A 20,757-nucleotide genomic window follows, 5' to 3' on the forward strand; every position below is an offset into this window, starting at 1 on the left:
GATTAACTCTTCCAATCTGTGAACATGAGATATCTTTCCATTTACTTGTTTTCTTCAGTTTCTTTCATTAATGCCTCAGTCCTATTTGATTATGATGTATGATCATTTTAAAATGCTGTTATATTTGGTTAACTATTGGGAAACTTTGCATTCATCAGGGATATTGGCCTGTGTTTCCTTTTCTTATAATGTCCTTGTCTGGCTTTGGGACCAGAGTCATGCTGGCCTTGTAAAATGAGTTCAGGATTATTATCCCCTCCTCCTCAAAGTCCTTTTCTAAACATAGTTCTCAAATCCATCTTATTTCTTTGCAGCCTTTCCCCTCCATGCCCTTTCTCTCAACCTAAGAGTCAGACACAACTAAGTGACTTCACTTCCTGACTAATAGCAAGAAAGTTGATGTTATCTAGAAAAGAATAGTAATCTTAGTTCAATAAGAAGGTATCATCTTTAATCTGAACATTACCCCTAGGCTGATTCATTTTATTCAGTTAGAAAGAATTATTGGGCCTTGTTTGCTTAAGATCTCAATCTTATCTCTTTTTTCCTCTTTAGTGTCTAAAAGTAAAGGCTTTTCCAGTTCTTTGATGACCCAAGAGAAAGTGAAAGTGAAGTCATTCAGTCGTGTCTGACTCTTTGTGACTCCATGGACTGTAGCCCACCAGGCTCCTCTGTCCATGGAATTCTCCAGGCAAGAGTACTGGAGTGGGTTGCCATTTCCTTCTCCAGGGGATCTTCCCGACCCAGGGATTGAACCTGGGTCTCCTGCCTTGCAGGCAGATGCTTTACCGTCTGAGCCACAGGGAAACCTCAAATTTCACTCTATTCCTCTTGCAGTTATTCGCCTACTTCAAATCTTTCCTTTGTCAAAGTCAGCCCACACACACTAATATTCTAATTATTTCCAACCACTTCCCTTAGAGCTCTAGGCTCAGTAGGCACATGGTCTGCCTTCCTATTTTACCATCTTCTTTCTGTAAACATGATTGCCATATTGTCAGCCTTTTACATCCATTTCCTCCTCACCTCCCCACCTGCAACTGCTAATCCAGTGTGACACTTTTTATACTTTTGTTAAAGCAGAACCTCACTTCAATAATGGAGTAATTAAGAACTTGGGTTCTGGAACTGGTCCAAAACCTGTCTCTCCTGGATAGTAGCCAGATAACTTCAGGCAAAATACTTTTCCATTCTTAATATCAAGTTTATTATCTATTATTAAAAGACAAGAATAATGTTAAATAATACACATAGAGTACTTAGCACTGTTATTGGCACTTAATACTTAATGCATTTTAGTTACTGTTTTGTCCTATCAAAATCCCAAGGACAGCTCCTGCTGGGCTTTCTTTTCTGTCTTGTAGGCTACTGCCTAGAGACTGTGAGCTTCAGGGTGGACCTCCCCACCCCGCCCTCCAAGAAAAGAGAGAAGCTTTGTTGAGAGAGAGACTCCAGATGGTAGAACTAAAGCAGTACATCTTGGATGAAATGTTAATTTAATTCTTTTTTTGATTTCTAGATTTTCCTGTTTTTAGGCTGCATGTGTTTTCTCCTAGCAGTTGGTCATTACATTTGGGAAAACAACAAAGGTTACTACTTCCAGGATTATCTGCCATGGGAAGACTATGTCTCTTCATCAGTTTTCTCTGCCACCCTTATCTTCTGGTCCTACTTCATTATCCTCAACACCATGGTGCCTATTTCCCTCTACGTCAGGTAGGCTTCTTTGACAGCTGAAGGAGCAGCTGACTTCTTCTGGGGGAGGATACTTCCTTCTTATTCCCCAACTAGACTATGAACTTTCAGGAAACACAGATGCTGTGCTCTTTAACTCTTTACTTTCCAGAGTGCCTGGTGCACAAAACACTCTGAGAAATATTTAGAGTCTCCATAAATGCTTTCTATGTCCAGAATACTGTGCTAGATACTATGTGGGTTATATAATAAAAAAATTATTCCTACCCTCAAATAATTTATAATGTACATGACTAAATAAGTCATACAAACACATGAAATAATTAGAAAACAATGCACACAAATTTTGTGTTTAGGTACAAGCTAGGCAGCCCCTAGTTTATCAATGACCCAGATTCTAAACAGTCATTTGTAAATGACTCAGAACTCAGAATGCTTTTTCCCCCAGAAACAATGTAGCAAACTGCAGGTGGGTGTGATTATGACTTAAATTCTGGTTCCTAAAAATTGGAGAAGGGATTTCTTTGGAAAGAATGATGCTAAAGCTGAAACACCAGTACTTTGGCCACCTCATGTGAAGAGTTGACTCATTGGAAAAGACTCTGATGCTGGGAGGGATTGGAGGCAGGAGGAGAAGGGATCGACAGAGGATGAGATGGCTGGATGGGATCACTGACTCGATGGACGTGAGTCTGAGTGGACCCTGGGAGTTGGTGATGGACAGGGAGGCCTGGCGTGCTGTGATTCATGGGGTCGCAAAGAGTCGGACATGACTGAGCAACTGAACTGAACTGAAAGGATGTTTCCTTCCCCTTTTCATGAGCACCTTGGACAAAAATTTGAAATATAGATAAAATAAGTTTTTACTGTATTTTAATCTCCTTTTTCGAGTTCCAGCATTCCCTTTCACATAAACGGACCCAAACACATTTTCTGCATCCTTTTCGGGTTTTCTAAACCCTACATTGTGGCATCCCAACCCTAAAAGTACCCTATATGCGTTTGTGCTAAGTTAGCTAAATTATCTTACTAATTAAATATTTATTGAACACCTACTATGTTACCAAAAAAGGTACCAACAAAGGTCCGTCTAGTGAAAACTACGGTTTTTTCAGTAGTCATGTATGGATGTGAGAGTTGGACTATAAAGAAAGCTGAGCACCGAAGAATTGATGCTTTTGAACTGTGGTGTTGGAGAAGACTTTTGAGAGTCCCTTGGACTGCAAGGAGATCCAACCAGCCCATCCTAAAGGAAGTGCCTGAATATTCATTGGAAGGACTGACTGATGCTGAAGCTGAAACTGCAATACTTTGGCCACCTGATGCAAAGAACTGACCCATTGGAAAAGACCCTGATGCTGGGAAAATTTGAAGGTGGGAGGAGAAGGGACGACAGAGGATGAGATGGTTGGATGGCATCACCGATGCAATGGACATGAGTTCGAGTAAGCTCCGGGAGTTGGTGATGGATGGAGAAGCCTGGCATGGTGCAGTCCATGGGGTCACAAAGAGTCTGAACAACTGAGTGACTGAACTATGTGCCAAGCACTATATTAGGTTACAGAGAAAGATACATGAATAATAGGACAGCCCTTCCTCTAGGTAAGCTTACACCATAGCCATGGAAACAGATACTTAGTAAATAATTAAGAACAATATGAAGAATGATGTAATAGAAATTACTATGGGAGCCTAGAAAAGGAATAGGTTGGTTCCACCTATAGAGTCTTAGGGATTTACAGAAAAAAGTAATCATCAAACTGATACATGAGAAAAGAGGAGCATTTACCAAAAGAAAATACAAAAATAATACTACAAGCAGAAAGATCAGTATGTACAAAGGTTAGAGGTTTGTAAAAGCTTGATCTGGTCATAGAACAGTGAGTGAGCCTAGACTGAGGTGTTGGATGGTAATTTAGGATTAGATTCAGGAGAACCTTGAATGCTAGGTCAAGGAGTTTGGGCTTTATCCTAAAAGCAGCAGAGATCCTTCTAAGGAAAGAAATAATATCATTAAGTGTCTGAGTTTAGAGAGATTGCTATGGTGACTGGTATGGTGAAGGAAGAGAGGGGTCAAAACTCAACACATGAGGACTAATAAAGTCAATAATGAGGGCATGAGCACCACCTCCCTCACCTCAAACAAAAGATTCGTGTTGCTCAATGCAGCTGTCTCAGACAGGGGTTACTAATGAAGCAATGAAATAACACACACTAAATATGAATGTATTAAAAGGCAAAATGATAGGATACTGAAAGAGGAACTCCCCAGGTCAGTAGGTGCCCAATATGCTACTGGAGATCAGTGGAGAAAAAACTCCAGAAAGAATGAAGGGATGGAGCCAGAGCCAAAAACAATACCCAGTTGTGGGTGTGACTGGTGATAGAAGCAAGGTCCGATGTTGTAAAGAGCAATATTGCATAGGAACCTGGAATGTTAGGTCCATGAATTAAGGCAAATTGGAAGTGGTCAAACAGGAGATGGCAAGAGTGAACGTTGACATTCTAAGAATCAGCGAACAAACATGGACTGGAATGAGTGAATTTAACTCAGATGACCATTATATCTACTATTGTGGGCAGGAATCCCTCCAAAGAAATGGAGTAGCCATCATGGTCAACAAAAGAGTCCAAAATGCGGTACTTGGATACAGTCTCAAATATGACAGAATGATCTCTGTTCGTTTCCAAGGCAAACCATTCAATATCACAGTAATCCAAGTCTGTGCCCCAACCAGTAACACTGAAGAAGTTAAGGTTGAACGGTTCTATGAAGACCTCGAGACCTTTTAGAACTAACACCCAAAAAAGATGTCCTTTTCATTATAGGGGACTGGAATACAAAAGTAGGAAGTCAAGAAACACCTGCAGTAACAGGCATATTTGGCCTTGGAATATGGAATGAAGCAGGGCAAAGGCTAACAGAGTTTTGCCAAGAGAACGCACTGGTCACAGCAAACACCCTCTTCCAGCAACACAAGAGAAGACTCTACACATGGACATCACCAGATGGTCAACACCAAAATCAGATTGATTATATTCTTTGCAGCCAAAGATGGAGAAGCTCTAGACAGTCTGCAAAAACAAGACCAGGAACTGACTGTGGCTCAGATCATGAGCTCCTTATTGCCAAATTCAGACTTAAATTGAAGAAAGTAGGGGAAACCACTAGACCATTCAGGTATGACCTAAATCAAATCCTTGTGATTATACAGTGGAAGTGAGAAATAGATTTAAGGGCCTAGATCTGATAGATAGAGTGCCTGATGAACTATGGAATGAGATTCATGACATTGTACAGGAGACAGGGGTCAAGACCATCCCCATGGAAAAGAAATGCAAAAAAGCAAAATGGCTACATGGGGAGGCCTTACAAATAGCTGTGAAAAGAAGAGAAGTGAAAAGCAAAGGAGAAAAGGAAAGATATAAGCATCTGAATGCCGAGTTCCAAAGAATAGCAAGGAGAGATAAGAAAACCTTCCTCAGCGATCAATGCAAAGAGATAGAGGAAAACAACAGAATGGGAAAGACTAGAGATCTCTTCAAGAAAATTAGAGATACCAAGGGAACATGTCATGCAAAGAAGGGCTCAATAAAGGACAGAAATGGTATGGACCTAACAGAAGCAGAAGATATTAAGAAGAGGTGGCAAGAATATACAGAAGAACTGTACAAAAAAGATCTTCATGACCAAGATAATCATGATGGTATGATCACTCACCTAGAGCCAGACATCCTGGAATGTGAAGTCAAGTGGGCCTTAGAAAGCATCACTACAAACAAAGCTGGTGGAGGTGATGGAATTCCAGTTGAGCTATTTCAAATCCTGAAAGATGATGCTGTGAAAGTGCTGCACTTAGTATGCCAGCAGATTTGGAAAACTCAGCAGTGGCCATAGGACTGGAAAAGGTCAGTTTTCATTCCAATCCCAAAGAAAGGCAATGCCAAAGAATGCTCAAACTACCACATAACTGCACTCATCTCACACGCTAGTAAAGTAATGCTCAAAATTCTCCAAGCCAGGCTTCAGCAATATGTGAACCATGAACTTCCAGATGTTCAAGCTGGATTTAGAAAAGGCAGATGAACCAGAGATCAAATTCCCAACATCTGCTGGATCATCGAAAAAGCAAGAGAGTTCCAGAAAAACATCTATTTCTGCTTTCTTGACTATGCCAAAGCCTTTGACTGTGTGGATCACAATAAACTGTGGAAAATTCTGAAAGAGATGGGAATACCAGACAACCTGACCTGCCTCTTGGGAAACCGATATGCAGGTCAGGAAGCAACAGTTAGAACTGGACATGGAACAACAGACTGGTTCCAAACAGGAAAAGGAGTACGTCAAGGCTGTATATTGTCACCCTGGTTATTTAACTTCTATGCAGAGTACATCATTAGAAATGCTGGGCTGGATGAAGCACAAGATGGAATTAAGATGCCGGGAGAAATATCAATAACCTCAGATATGCAGATGACACCACCCTTATGGCAGAAAGTGAAGAGGAGCTAAAAAGCCTCTTGATGAAAGTGAAAGAGGAGAGTGAAAAAGTTGGCTTAAAACTCAACATTAAGAAAACAAAGATCATGGCATCTGGTCCCATCGCTTCATGAGAAAACAGTGGAAACAGTGTCAGACTTTATTTTGGGGGGCTCCAAAATCACTGCTGATGGTGACTACAGCCATGAAATTAAAAGACACTTACTCCTTGGAAGAAAAGTTATGACCAACCTAGATAGCATATTCAAAAGCAGAGACATTACTTTGCCAACAAAGGTCCGTCTAGTCAAGGCTGTGGTTTTTCCCGTGGTCATGTATGGATGTGAGAGTTGGACTGTGAAGAAAGCTGAGCGCCGAAGAATTGATGCTTTTGAATTGTGGTGTTGGAGAAGACTCTTGAGAGTCCCTCGGACTGGGAGGAGATCCAACCAGTCCTTTCTAAAGGAGATCAGCCCTGGGTGTTCTTTGGAAGGAATGATGCTAAAGCTGAAACTCCAGTACTTTGGCCACCTCATGCGAAGAGTTGACTCACTGGAAAAGACTGATGCTGGGAGGGATTGGGGGCAGGAGGAAAAGGGGACGACAGAGGATGAGATGGCTGGATAGCATCACCGACTCGAAGGACATGAGTTTGAGTGAACTCTGGGAGATGGTGATGGACAGGGAGGCCTGGCGTGCTGTGATTCATGGGGTCACAAAGAGTCGGACACAACTGAGCGACTGAACTGAACTGAACTGAAATATGAATGATGATAGGAAGGACGGCACTTAAAAAGTCTGCACTGTTTTAAAATGAAGATGCTTGTTAACCATGTTGTTTTTTAGTTGCTAAGTCATGTCCAGCTCTTTTGTGACCCCATGGACTGTGGCCTGCCACGCTCCTCTGTCCATGGAATTCTCCAAGCAAGAATACTGGAGTGGGTTGCCATTTCCTTCTCCAGGTGATCTTCCCAACCCAGGAATCAAACCCACATCTCCTGCATTGGCTGAGCCATGAGGGAAGCCATAGGGAATCCATAAAGCATGTTATGTAGAATAAAAGTGGAATGTGACTCACACAACTGGTAAAATTCAGATAAAAATGGAGAGGAAGCTGTTTTAGTAAAAAGCTACCCTACTGGCAGGCTGGGTCTGCCGAGAAATTTATCAGAGGATCAGCTCCTGTAAGCTGTTTCTGAGTCTCACAGATCTTCCCCTTCCTCTTCTGAAACAAAGAAACACTGTCTCCAGTCTCAAGTATCTTTCCTCCCCATCAATGAGTTTATGTGACAGCAGCAATACCCCTCTAATTAAGCTTTGGTTGCCTTTTATAAACTAGCTTAACTCTGTCAGGCCTTGCATTGTTACAGAATTTTTAAAATTTTGAAAGAAGTAGTATAAAGGGAATATGCTTCAGCAAAGTTAATCAGTGTATCTGGTAATCAAGTAAAGACTTCAGTGATAATGATCAAACTAGAATTACAATGGGTTGGCTAGTATGAAGGGTCCTTCAAGACTATAGGTTCTGAGAGAAGGTATTCTGATTTTCATTTCTACCACAGGACTGGAAAGAAGGAAACCAGGGGGATGAATTTACTTGCCCTGCATTGACCCAGGACCCTTCTTTTCTTGCTTTCTCCTTAGTGTTGAGATAATAAGATTGGGCAACAGTTTCTATATCAACTGGGATCGGAAGATGTTTTATGAACCGAAGAACATGCCAGCACAGGCTCGTACCACCACCCTTAATGAGGAGCTCGGCCAGGTCAAATACGTGTTCTCTGACAAAACAGGAACCCTGACTCAAAACATTATGATTTTCAACAAGTGTTCAATTAACGGGATGTTATATGGTATGCATGTCTTTCTGCTTTCCCGTAATCTTGGGGAAATTTTACTTTGCAGGTTGTTCTCAGGAATAATCTATCTCTAAATTTATATGTCTCTAAATTTACATTTTCTTACTCTTACAACTTGCTGTCCACTAAGCAAAGATCACCTAGTCCATTCAGTTCTAACCAAAAAACACTTATGTAGCACATTATAGATGCCATCCATTGTGTGGGACATTGGAAATATAAAGATGTATAAGACTTAATCTCTGTCTTCAGAGAATTGCCAGTGTCTTGGGAATGTTAGTTACTCACATTAAATCAGATGGTGCAACCAGGATGTTACTGAAGCTGCTATTCTCCTGATTCTGCCTCAGTCCAATAAACAGTCTAGAAAGAAGCCATCAAAGGGTGTTCAGAATTTGATCAGTGTCTCCCATACCCAGTTGTTCATTTATTTCCTGTGTTAGAGGAGCTTGTTTTTGTGATAGTGTTAAGTGTTCATATGTATGAACATTATGGCAGTAACTAGCGAAGGAAAGCAATCACATCGAAAAAGCTAGAGCACATGGAATATTCTTCTGGGATGATGAAAAAGCTTTGAAGCTAGAAAGATGTGGTGGTTGCAAAACATTGTGAACGCACTAAATGCCCCTGAATTGTACACTTTAAAATGTATGATTTTTTTAAATTTAAGAATTAAATTTAAAAATTAAAGTTAAAATATTTTTAAAAGCTAGAGCATTCTAATATTTTCTATTACTCCTGCCAAACAAGTTTTCACATGTATAAACTCTGAAAGCTTATTTTTGCGTGGTTGATTTGGGTGAGGGTCTTAATTTTTTAACTCATTGTGAGACCTGATCATATGCTAGGTAGGGTTGCAAAGGGTCCTGGGTGTTTCTGCACTTGGCATCAAACTGTCTTCCACCCCCAATCTGTCTATGCTATCTACTGGTCAAGAACCTAATTCCAAGTGAATTCAAGTTCCACAGGAACCCACCTTCCAATTCTGGAGACTTGAGTTTGATCCCTGATAGGGGAACTGAGATTCCACATATGGTGAAGCAACTAAGCCCTTACACCACAACTACTGAGCCCGCACCCTCTGGAACCCAAAAGCCACAACTTAAGAAGCAGGCACGCTGCAACTAAAACCCAATGAAGCCAAATAAATAAATATTTTTAAAGTCCTACTTTAAATTACTATGAAAAAAAAAGTAAAAGTATTGATCTCTCAGTAGTGTCCAACTCTTTGTGATCCCATGGACTGTAGCCAAACAGGCACTTCTGTACATGAAATTCTCTAGACAAGAATATTGAAGTGGATAGCCATTCCTTCTCCAAGGGGCTCTTCCCAACCCAGGGATCAAACCCAGATCTACTGCTCTGCAGGCAGATCCGTATGACCCAGTAATTCCATTCCTAAGTATATACCAAAAAGAGGAAAAAGAAAACAAGGATTCAAACAGAGAGATGTATGCGTGTTCATGGCAGCAGTATCCACAATAGCCAAAGGTGGAAACAACCCATGTTTCCATCAGCAATTGAATAGGTAAACAAACTGTGATATATCCATTTAATGGAATATTGCTGTTAATCAGTCACCAAGTCATGTATGCCTCTTCGTGATCCCATGGACTGCAGCAAGCCAGGTTTCCCTGTCCCTCACCATCTCCTAGGATTTGCCCAAGTTCATGTCCGCTGAATCAGTGATCATTGAATCAGCCATCCAACCATCTCATCCTTTTGCCCTCTTCTCCTTCTGCCTTCAATCTTTCCCAGCATCAGGGTCTTTTCTAATGAGTCAGCAGTTTGAATCAGGTAGCTAAAGTATTGGAGCTTCAGCTTCAGCATCAGTTCTTCTAAAGAGTATTCAGGATTGATTTCCTTTTAGATTGACTGTTTTGATATCCTTGCTTTCCAGGGGACTCTCAAGAGTCTTCACCAGCACCACAGTTTGAAAGCATCAATTCTTCAGCGCTCTGCCTTCTTTAGTGCCCAGCTCTCACATTTGTATATTCCAATGAACACCTAGGAATGATCTCCTTTAGGATGGACTGGTTGGATCTCCTTGCAGTCCAAGGGACTCTCAAGAGTCTTTTCCAACACCACAGTTCAAAAGCATCAATTCTTCGGCCCTCAGCTTTCTTTATAGTCCAACCCTCACATCCATACATGACCACTGGAAAAACCATAGCATTGACTAGGTGGACCTTTGTTGACAAAGTAATGTCTCTGCTTTTTAATATGCTGTCTACGTTGGTCATAACTTTCCTTCCAAGGAGTTCAGTTTAGTTCAGTCACTCAGTCATGTCCCAACTCTTTGCAATCCCATGAATTACAGCATGCCAGGCCTCCCTGTCCATCACCAACTCCCAGAGTTCACCCAAACCCATGTTCATTGAGTCGTTGATGCCATCCAACCATCTCATCCTCTGTTGTCCCCTTCTCCTCCTGCCCCCAATCTTTCCTAGCATCAGGGTCTTTTCAAATGAGTCAGCTCTTCGCATCAGGTAGCCAAAATATTGCAGTTTCAGCTTCAGCATCAGTCCTTCCAATGAACATTCAGGACTGATTTCCTTTAGGATGGACTGGTTGGATCTCCTTGCAGTCCAAGGGACTCTCAAGAGTCTTCTGCAACACCACAATTCAAAAGCATCAATTCTTCAGCCCTCAGCTTTCTTTATAGTCCAACTCTCACATCCATACATGACCACGGGAAAAACCATAGCCTTGACTAAATGGACCTTTGTTGGCAAGGTAATGTCTCTGCTTTTGAATATGCTATCTAGGTTGGTCATAACTTTTCTCCCAAGGAGTAAGTGTCTTTTAATTTCATGGCTGACCGTTTTCAGTCCTGTAGCCACTGCTGAGTTTTCCAAATCTGCTGGCATACTAAGTGCAGCACTTTCACAGCATCATCTTCCAGGATTTGAAATAGCTCAATTGGAATTCCATCACCTCCACCAGCTTTGTTTGTAGTGATGCTTTCTAAGGCCCACTTGACTTCACATTCCAGGATGTCTGGTTCTAGATGAGTGAGCACACCATTATGATTATCTGGGTCATGAAGTTCTTTTTTGTACAGTTCTTCTGTATATTCTTGCCACCTCTTCTTAATATCTTCTGCTTCTGTTAGGTCCATACCATTTTTGTCCTTTATTGAGCCCTTCTTTGCATGACATGTTCCCTTGGTATCTCTAATTTTCTTGAAGAGATCTCTAGTCTTTCCCATTCTGTTGTTTTCCTCTATTTCTTTGCATTGATCGCTGAGGAAGGCTTTCTTATCTCTCCTTGCTATTCTTTGGAACTCTGCACTCAAATGGGTATGTCTTTCCTATTCTCCTTTGCTTTTCACTTCTCTTCTTTTCGCAGGTATTTGTAAGGCCTCCCCATGTAGCCATTTTGCTTTTTTGCATTTCTTTTTCTTGGGGATGGTCTTGACTCCTGTGTCCTGTACAATGTCACGACCTCCAACATAAAAAGTAATAAAGTTCTGACACATGCTACAACATGAATGATTCTTGAAAACTTTATGCTATGTGAAATGAGCCAGACAAAATAGGAAATAGTGTATCATTCTACTTGTATAAAACATCTAGAATAGGCAAATTTATAGAGACAGAAAGCAGATTAGAGGTTACCAGGGGCTGGGAATAAGGGAAAGTAAGGAGTTTCTGTTTAGGATGCTGAAAAAGTTTAGGAAATACATAATGGAGAGTGTTGCACAACATAGTGAATGATACTAATTGTTTAACTGAAAAATGGTTAAAATGAAAAGTTATGTTATATATCTTTTACCACAATAAAAAGAAACGTAAATCCTTCTTTAAAACCTTTGCCAAGTGTGTCCTCTGTTTCCTTAACCAACAGGTGATGTCTGTGACAAAAGCGGACCTAGGACGGAAGTCTCGAAGGTGAGTGTTTACAGCTCCCTGTGAAGTGCATGCGGGAGCTGAGCGAGGCCATGCTTTACAGCATCATCTTCAGTACAGACCGGGACTCACCAAGCCCCTGAAATACCCCAGCTGTTATTGGCCCTGTAATATCAGAACGCATAATGGAAATAACCTCTGTTTATTTGAGCAGATTTAGGTTTGTATTTTTAAATGAAAATAGCTTTTTATAAGAAGGTTATTATGTATATAATTACATACAAATGATATATAAATATTTTTAAAGTCAAGAATGTCTGAAGAAGCCAGCAAAGGGATAAATCCTTAAGCTCATAAAAATGATCTAGGACAGCAAATGAATAGTGGTTTAAGATACTTTTTTGGAAGACATTACATTACTCGAGAATAAATTCTAGTTCTGCATATAAATATTACTTGTTTTCTCAATAGTACTATTAAAATTCCTTTAAAACATTTATTTACTTATTAGTAAATAAGTAAATAAATTGAAAATAGCTTTATTGTTTTTTTTTCTGTTTAAAAAAGTTATCTGTGCTCATAATAAAAGAAATTCAAACAATATTGAAATGTATGAAGAAGAAAGTTAAAAATGATTTAGTCTCATTTAGATAACCAGTGTCAAATTTGGGAGTATTTATCTTTTCAGATGCTTTTCATGTGTATATATACACACATATACATCTGGTCTGATAGGTAGATAAGTAGGAAGGAAGGATGGATGGATCGCAGCATCCATGCTATTTTCAGCCTCTTATTATTCATCAGACACAGTATATATTGTGGCCCTCCTTCCATGACCATATATTTAGGTAAATTTATGTCTACATCTATATCATTTTGAATGACTGTCATATCCAGATATATCGATGTATCTGTTTTTTAAATTTTAATTGGAGGCTAATTACTTTATAATATTATATTGGTTTTGCCATACATTGACATGAATCCACCACAGGTGTACATGTGTTCCCAATCCTGAACCCCCTCCCACCTCCCTCCCCATCCCATCCCTCTGGGTCATCCCAGTGCACCAGCCCCGAGCATCCTGTATCATGCATTGAACCTAGACTGGCGATTTGTTTCACATATGATAATATACTTGTTTCAATGCCATTCCTCCAAACCATCCCACCCTCGCCCTCTCCCACAGAGTCCAAAAGACTGTTCTATACATCTGTGTGACTTTTGCTGTCTCGCATACAGGGTTATCATTACCATCTTTCTAAATTGTATATATATGCGTTAGTATACTGTATTGGTGTTTTTCTTTCTGGCTTACTTCACTGTGTATAATAGGCTCCAGTTTCATCCATCTCATTAGAACTGATTCAAATGTATTCTTTTTAATGGCTGAGTGATACTCCATTGTGTATATGTACCACAGCTTTCTTATCAGTTCATCTGCTGATGGACATCTAGGTTGCTTCCATGTCCTGGCTATTATAAACAGTGCTGTGATGAACATTGGGGTACACGTGTCTCTTTCATTTCTGATCTCCTCAGTGTGTATGCCCAGCAGTGGGATTGCTGGGTCATATGACAGTTCTATTTCCAGTTTTTTAAGGAATCTCCACACTGTTCTCCATAGTGGCTGCACTAGTTTGCATTCCCACCAACAGTGTAAGAGGGTTCCCTTTTCTCCACACCCTCTCCAGCATTTATTGCTTGTAGACTTTTGGATAGCAGCCATTCTGACTGGCTTGAAATGGTACCTTATTGTGGTTTTGATTTGCATTAGAAAGTGGATTCTTAACCGCTGGACCACCAGGGACATTCTTTCCTGTGCCACTTATAAACTATTACTTTTTCTCCCTCATATAATCTTTCTTCCTGTGATACAATGTGTTGTGATGCCTTCTGGCTCTCCTCCTCTCTCTTCCTTTCGTTGACATTTACAGATCTCCTGGCTTCTCCACTTCATCCTGAGCACTTTGAACCTTTTTCCTTTTTTCCCTCTCTGCCTAGTCCCTGCTGTCATCTTGGTGGTATTGGTTTCTTTATGGGAGATCTAGCACCATAGATGCTTTCAGGTGTCTGAAAGAATTTATCTTTCAGATTACTTCTTGGACTCAAAAAAAAAATCTGTATCATCCATTTCTGGGTCATCATGTCACCATCCAGAATTGTACTATGAAATTGTAAACTCCCTTGTCGTGATCTCTGGTCACAAACCTATTCCTCCAGTTTTCTTCGTACTTGACTCCTAGCGTACCTACTTTCTTATCCTAGGAAGATTTACACACTCTCTGTTCTCCTTTTTCTCCAGTCTATCAATCCCTTGTGACTTTGCTTCCTTTCCCCCATCTGTACCCAAGATCATGAGCATCTTCAACACCTCCCTTTTTTCCCCCTCTTTGATCTCCCAATAAATTTCAATCTTGAATTAATCAAGCCATCTACGCTTCTCTGTTTCTAATCTCAGAATGCCAAGTACTTTTTGGAGATCACAAAACCTTTGCAAATTCAGAGACTCCAACTTCTTTTGGGTTTCCAGGGCCGCTTGGATAATTTTTTAATCTATTTATGGTCAGTTTAATTCTTAATTCTTTTTATTAGCTATTCCCAAATTCACCACCCTCAGGCTTTCTACCATATCTCACTCCCTTCTCCCCCAGGGCTCTATTATTGTACCTCTTTTTCCATCTTTATAGTATCATGTTTTTACTGACCTTACTGCCTACTTACTAATGAACTCCAAATCCACGTATCCAGGGACCCTTTTTATCTCCTTCCCCTTTCATGACCAAGGCTAAAGATATCCTATGATAACTATAGCTGTGTCACAGCATCTCAAAGAGCTTCCTCAATTCATTACTGTATCATCTACCCTCTATTCTGTATTCATTTCCTCTTATCTGGTTTCCATCCTTTTGTCTGGGACTTGGATTTGCCATTCAGTCTTATGCAACTGAATGTTTGACTTCCAATTTCAGAGTAATTCATGAATAATACCTCTTAAATCATGCTGTACTGCAGCTCCAAACCATCCCTGCCTCAGTCTTGTACCCAACTAGGTCTGGTGTTCTCAAACATTACTTGTCTGTAACAGGAGATTAGAAACTAACTCAGATCTCTTACCTGAGCTTCAAAACTATATGTACCTGCTTTTGTTACTACCTGTATGCCCTTCAGGTATCCCCAGGTCAATTTGTCAAAAACATTTTCAAACCATGCCCTGAATTTAATATTTATTTTGTCACTACTTCATGATTTCTTTTGTGAATTACTGAGTGGTCTACTAACTGGTCTCCCAGCCTCCTGTCTTGCTACTTCCAATATATTCTTCATGGTGCTACCAGAGGACTATCTGATCATATGACTCTCAGCATAAAGTTGCTGTGGTTCCCTATTGCATATAATATGATAATGCAGGATCTGCCTCATACCTACCTCTCCAACTTCTCTCTCATCACTCACCAGCTTCTAGTCTCAAAGAATGTACCAGTACAAGAGCCCAGTTCTAGAAAAGCCTCAGAGGATGCTATGTAATGAGTTATCTTAAATTACTGAACCCACAAACTTACCAGAACTCGCAATTCTGTGTTTGGCCAGGTTTAGAACTTGGCTCTGGATCTGACCATACTCTCTCACTATCATGACAAAAAACCCTCTAGATGGGACAGAGAAAAGAGCCAGTATAGTCCACTACAGACTACTGTTTCCCCAACTTATCACCAAGCAGGACAATTGTGTCTGTACTTGACACACTGGGGCCAAGCCCAGTTCTGGTGTAATAGTACCACAACTACGAAAAACTGGTTATATATCCTTGAGAGTTCTGGTATGGCCTGGAGAAGTCTGTTAACAACGCTGCACTCCAGGATAGGCATAAGAGAGTCTTGGGACCAAACTGAAGCCAGAAAAGAATGTCTACCCAAGGTGGCTACCAGCAGCCTACCTGAAATGAATGACAGTCAACGTTTAAAGGAGCCAAGCCCATAGCCAAGAAAATGGTAGTGAATATTAGGTCTAAAGATTGAGGCAAGATCAATAACCTTGAGGACCAGAGGCAGGAAGGAGTCAGGGGTGCTGATGGGTCAAGTAAAATGGTTCAAAATTAAGTCTGTGAGTGAGAAGTCTATACTGAAGCTTCCTTGCTATACATCCTTGCCTCTATCTTGTAATATTCCTCTCTAGCCCTTTTGTGGGCTAAAATAGGAATAGTGCAACACAGGGATATCATTGTACCTTACTCCTTCCCTCCCCAGCTCCCCAAATCAGGTTGAGGACAGCTAGAGACAAGACTTAACCATTTACTCATAGGGAACAGTTAACCTCTGGTATCCTCAGGTTTGATTTGTCATGGATTTGGGACTTGGAAGAATAGAGCCTGAAGATGCCCATTGATCATTTAGGACAGCTGGAGTTGAAAGGGGGCAAGAAGGGTCTGCCAGGAAGTCCTCAGCTTCTCTCCTGTGTGATGGATCTTTTCTGAGTGAATGGATGGTCCAGGTCAGAGTACAAAGGCCTCAGAAACCAGCACAGGATCTCTCTCACTTATCTTGCTTTTCTTTTCCCATCCTCCTGAGAGTTCTCATCACATCCCATAAATTGCCCCTAAATCAGTTAACCTTCTATAAAGTATCAAGCTGCTGTTGAGAAGTTCATTCTGGCTTATGTGTTCCAGAAAAGAGAAAAGGTTGACTTCTCCTACAACAAACTGGCTGATCCTAAGTTTTCATTTTATGACAAGACTTTGGTCGAAGTGGTGAAAAGGGGAGATCACTGGGTACATTTGTTTTTCCTGTCACTCTCATTGTGTCATACCGTGATATCAGAAGAGAAAGTAGAAGGTGAGTAATCATGAGGCCTCATTGACTGAGAATGTCGAGTCTAGGCTGATTTGGGGGTGGGGGTTGATATCATTTGTAATGGCTTAATCTAAGAAAGAACTTTGTAATAGGGAGAGTTGTCCAACATAGGGAGAGTTGTCCAACAATGGGATGGATAGTCAAGGAAAGTAGTGAGCTCCTAGTCCCTGGATATATTCAAGTTAGAAAACAACCTCTTGATCTTAAAGAAGATTCAGTCATTGGATAGGGATCAAACTTGGTGCTATCTGGGGAACTTGAAATTCTCTAATGTTCTGTCACAGAGTTTGACTAATTTATTGTCCAGATCAACTCCACTACCTCTGACAAGACTTCCTAAAGGATGAGTTGTCATCCTCTTGTTGCTTCACAATTTAAATGTATCCCCATATACCCTAATTTCTTCAGTCACCAAATACAACGTCATCCATTAATTTATTGAAATCTTTTTTAGAAATAATGAGAAATGACTGATTTTTAAATTTAAAAGACTTTTTTCCTTAACAAACAAGAATTTAGGCAGCCAAGTAAATCACATCTTTTAAAGTCAACATAATTGACTTAATAGAATACTACCATGAGTAACACTTTATATTTTTACATCACTTTATAATTTTACAAGTTGCTTTCATTTATTTTACATCTCACAGTCTTCACGACAGCCCTCTGCAGAATAAGAAGAATGATACTTGTTTTATAGCGAAGTAAGCTGAAGCTAAAAGAAATTAAGTGACTTGACTAAAATCCTATAGCTAAGAAAGGCAAACATGGGATAAGAACCCAAATCTTGTGTCATCTGGCCGCATAAGCTCCCACCGCACCAAGGCCTCTCCAGGTCTGAGGATATAGCAATAAATTGCTATGACTTGAAGCATATTTGGTCTTACCTTTGTTTACTTCCTTGAGTGACAAGGTAGGAAACACACAAGAAAATAGTCTTATTATCCCATGGACACATTTTATGTCTGACCTAAAATTATACTGCCTTATCTACATCATTCTCAAGTATAATATTTTGGTGGTGCATAATTGTTTTTCAAAATTAAATTGGCCTTCAAAAGAGAAATAATCCAAAATATAGCTCAGGTTATGGAGGTATTCTAAAAGAAGAGTTCCAGAAATGTCTTGAGTAATATCAGGTTGAAAGATTGATTCAACAGAGTAAATCATTTAGCTTCCCAGGATGAGAGTTTCAAAGGCGACAATACTCATTCATATATATTTTTTAATTGTATACTAAACCATCAGTCTTGTGACCTGTAGCAGTGTTCATCAAAGTGCAGCCAGTCTTATGCAGAGGCACTTTACATAGACCCATCTGCCTGAGACTCACTCAGGAGATTTGTTAAAATTCAATTTCCTGGGCTGTCCTCCCAGATTTTGTGATTCTGGATTCAGTAGTTTGGGTCAGACCCAGGAACCTTCTTTTGTTTTTAATTTAAATTTATTTATTTTAATTGGAAGCTAATTACTTTACAATATCATATTGGTTTTGCCATACATCAACAAGAATCCACCACGGGTGTACACGTGTTCCCCATCCTGAACCCCCCACTCACCTCCCTCCCCGTACCATCCCTCTGGGTCATCCATTTTTAACAACCTCCTGAGCCACCTTTACCCTCTTAGAAAGTAGCTACCTGTTTTGTTTGTGTACATGTACTGTGTACCTCTATAATACTAACTCAGGTCTGTGAAATGAGGTGAAAATATTAGAAAGAAAAAAGAAACTGACCTGTTCTATGCAACCTGGCCTTTTAGGGTCAGACCTATGAGGAAATTTTGAAGAAAGATGCCCCTCCTGGGCTCCATCTTTGTGTCAGCCACTTGGAAGACAGTCTAACTTCTGGGTGGACTTCATCCGCACATCTCTATGGGCTCTGGCTCCCCTCTTGTCTCCTGCCAGGTGAGCTGGTTTACCAGGCTCAGTCCCCAGATGAAGGTGCCCTGGTCACTGCTGCCAGGAACTTTGGCTTTGTATTCCGTTCCCGCACGTCTGAGACAATCATGGTAGTCGAAATGGGGAAAACAAGAATCTATCAACTGCTGGCTATCTTGGACTTCAGCAATACGCGCAAGAGGATGTCAGTTATTGGTGGGTGTCCCTCCTTGTCAGTCTTCTCCCCTTCTCTGTCTTTCATATACATTCATACATTGATTTTTCTTTTCTGTCTGCACACAAATATTTTCTCTCACCCACATGCCATTTCCAAGGCACTCTTGCCACAAATACAAACACAGCCATTCCCACTTTCTCTCTCATAATTCTTTATATTTCCTTCTATACACATATATAAGCTTAACAACCACATGCTAAGCCCCTTATTTAGTGATCCTGAATAGTGACTTGTCATAACTTTCAAAGCCAAGATAAGAATGGAGAATAAACTCATAAAGCCTGAACTTGGAATGAGAAATGGGGGTGGACATTATGGGGGAAATTCATACTATCTTGCTCTTAGTTTGGGCCTCAGACTGAAGAGGAAGGTCACTTTTATTCCTTGGTCCTCACTAGATATGGGCCTTGGTCTGGAACTTGGACTTGAGAAGCTAAATGTGATTCTGTATCAGTCTTCCATAGGTGATGTTGAACCCATGGAAAAACTGGTTCCAAAAGATCTTCTCTCACATCTCACCAGCCCTCATCATTCACCCTGTGTGACCACTCACTGAGTGCTTAGCCTCCCGTGGTATCAGAAACAAACATCATGGGAACAGCCTTCTGCCATCCTTCAGTGGCTCCAACATGTTCTTGTGACAATGGACCCATGTGGTTACTTTGCTTACTTTGCTTATTTTCAGTGAGAACACCTGAAAATCGCATACTGTTATTCTGCAAGGGTGCAGACACGATCCTCTGTCAGCTCCTCCATCCATCCTGTGGATCCCTCAAAGACGTAACCATGGACCATCTAGATGTAAGTGTTCAGGTTTCGGGGCAGGAGAGCAGCAGGTGGCTCTGTATCTGGATGTGTGTCCGCATGTGTGTCCCCGTGTCAGCGTGTTTCAGTATGAGGTGGATTGGTATCTGTGTCTCTTTAATTGAGAGAAGAGTAAAAACTACCTCCTTCTGTGGGATTCTCATTGACCAAGTTGCCAGCTTCTGCAGTGAGGAGTTGAATGGGCCAGGATGTGTTGTAGGAACATTTACTACAATCAGGACAGTTCACTCTGTGATTCCTGGCCCAGTCATGACAGGAACAGACTGCTTTTAGGTATGGAGCAGAAATCACCAGGCCTGGACTGCGTAGGTGACTGTGTGACACCATCCTCTGTTATTTATAGGGTTAGAATCCCCACGGGTACCTACCTGCCCCACTCCACTTGCACCTTCTGGGATTTGAGATGTAACAGAGAGAATGGCTCCAGTTTGCTAACATTAGAAAGGAAAACCATATTCATGCTCACTGAGGTTTCTACCCCTAAACCTGGATATATCAAGGGTTGGAGGGGGGAATAGGACAAGGGATGTGATGGGGGAAGAGGCAGATCAGAGAAGTATTTTAAGGAAGAAATAGTTTGGAGGAAATTCTATTTTATTAGGACATTTTGGCATGGCCCTACATTAACACATAGTCAGAAATCAGAGAACAAATGGTCAATAGGCATATGAAAAGATGTTCAATGTCATAGCCATCAGGGGAAAGCAAATCAAATCACAAGATGCTACTTCACATCACTAAGGCAACTAAAATCAAACAGATGACCAGATAATAATGAGTACTGCCAAGGATATAGAGAAATTGTAACCTGCACACATTGCTGATGAGAATGTAAATTGGTGCAGCCATTTTGGAAAACAGTCTGGCAATTTTCCTGAAAAAGTTAAGCACAGAGTTGTCATTTGACCCAGCAGTTCCACTCCTAGGTATATTCCCAAGAGAAATGAAAACTTACATTCACACAAAAACATGTGCACTAATGCTTATAACAGCATTATTCATATAGAAACCACCCAGATCCCCATCAGTGGATGAATGAGTAAATAAAATGTGATAAATCTGTACAGTGAATGATAT

General features: G+C 40.6%; 1 protein-coding gene across 1 annotated transcript in view; it reads left to right on the top strand.

Annotated features, from left to right (window-relative positions):
- LOC138080731 (phospholipid-transporting ATPase FetA-like) overlaps nucleotides 1-20,757 on the top strand; it is a 117,371-nt gene that overhangs the window by 82,227 nt on the left and 14,387 nt on the right. Inside the window, exons 11-16 of the mRNA XM_068973599.1 lie at nucleotides 1,520-1,716; nucleotides 7,820-8,028; nucleotides 11,884-11,927; nucleotides 16,555-16,720; nucleotides 18,645-18,833; nucleotides 19,541-19,656. Of these exons, the coding sequence (XP_068829700.1) occupies nucleotides 1,520-1,716; nucleotides 7,820-8,028; nucleotides 11,884-11,927; nucleotides 16,555-16,720; nucleotides 18,645-18,833; nucleotides 19,541-19,656 (921 nt within the window). The remainder of the gene's footprint in view (nucleotides 1-1,519; nucleotides 1,717-7,819; nucleotides 8,029-11,883; nucleotides 11,928-16,554; nucleotides 16,721-18,644; nucleotides 18,834-19,540; nucleotides 19,657-20,757) is intronic.

Source organism: Capricornis sumatraensis, chromosome 6 (genome assembly GCF_032405125.1).
Source record: "Capricornis sumatraensis isolate serow.1 chromosome 6, serow.2, whole genome shotgun sequence".
Lineage (NCBI taxonomy): Eukaryota > Metazoa > Chordata > Mammalia > Artiodactyla > Bovidae > Capricornis > Capricornis sumatraensis.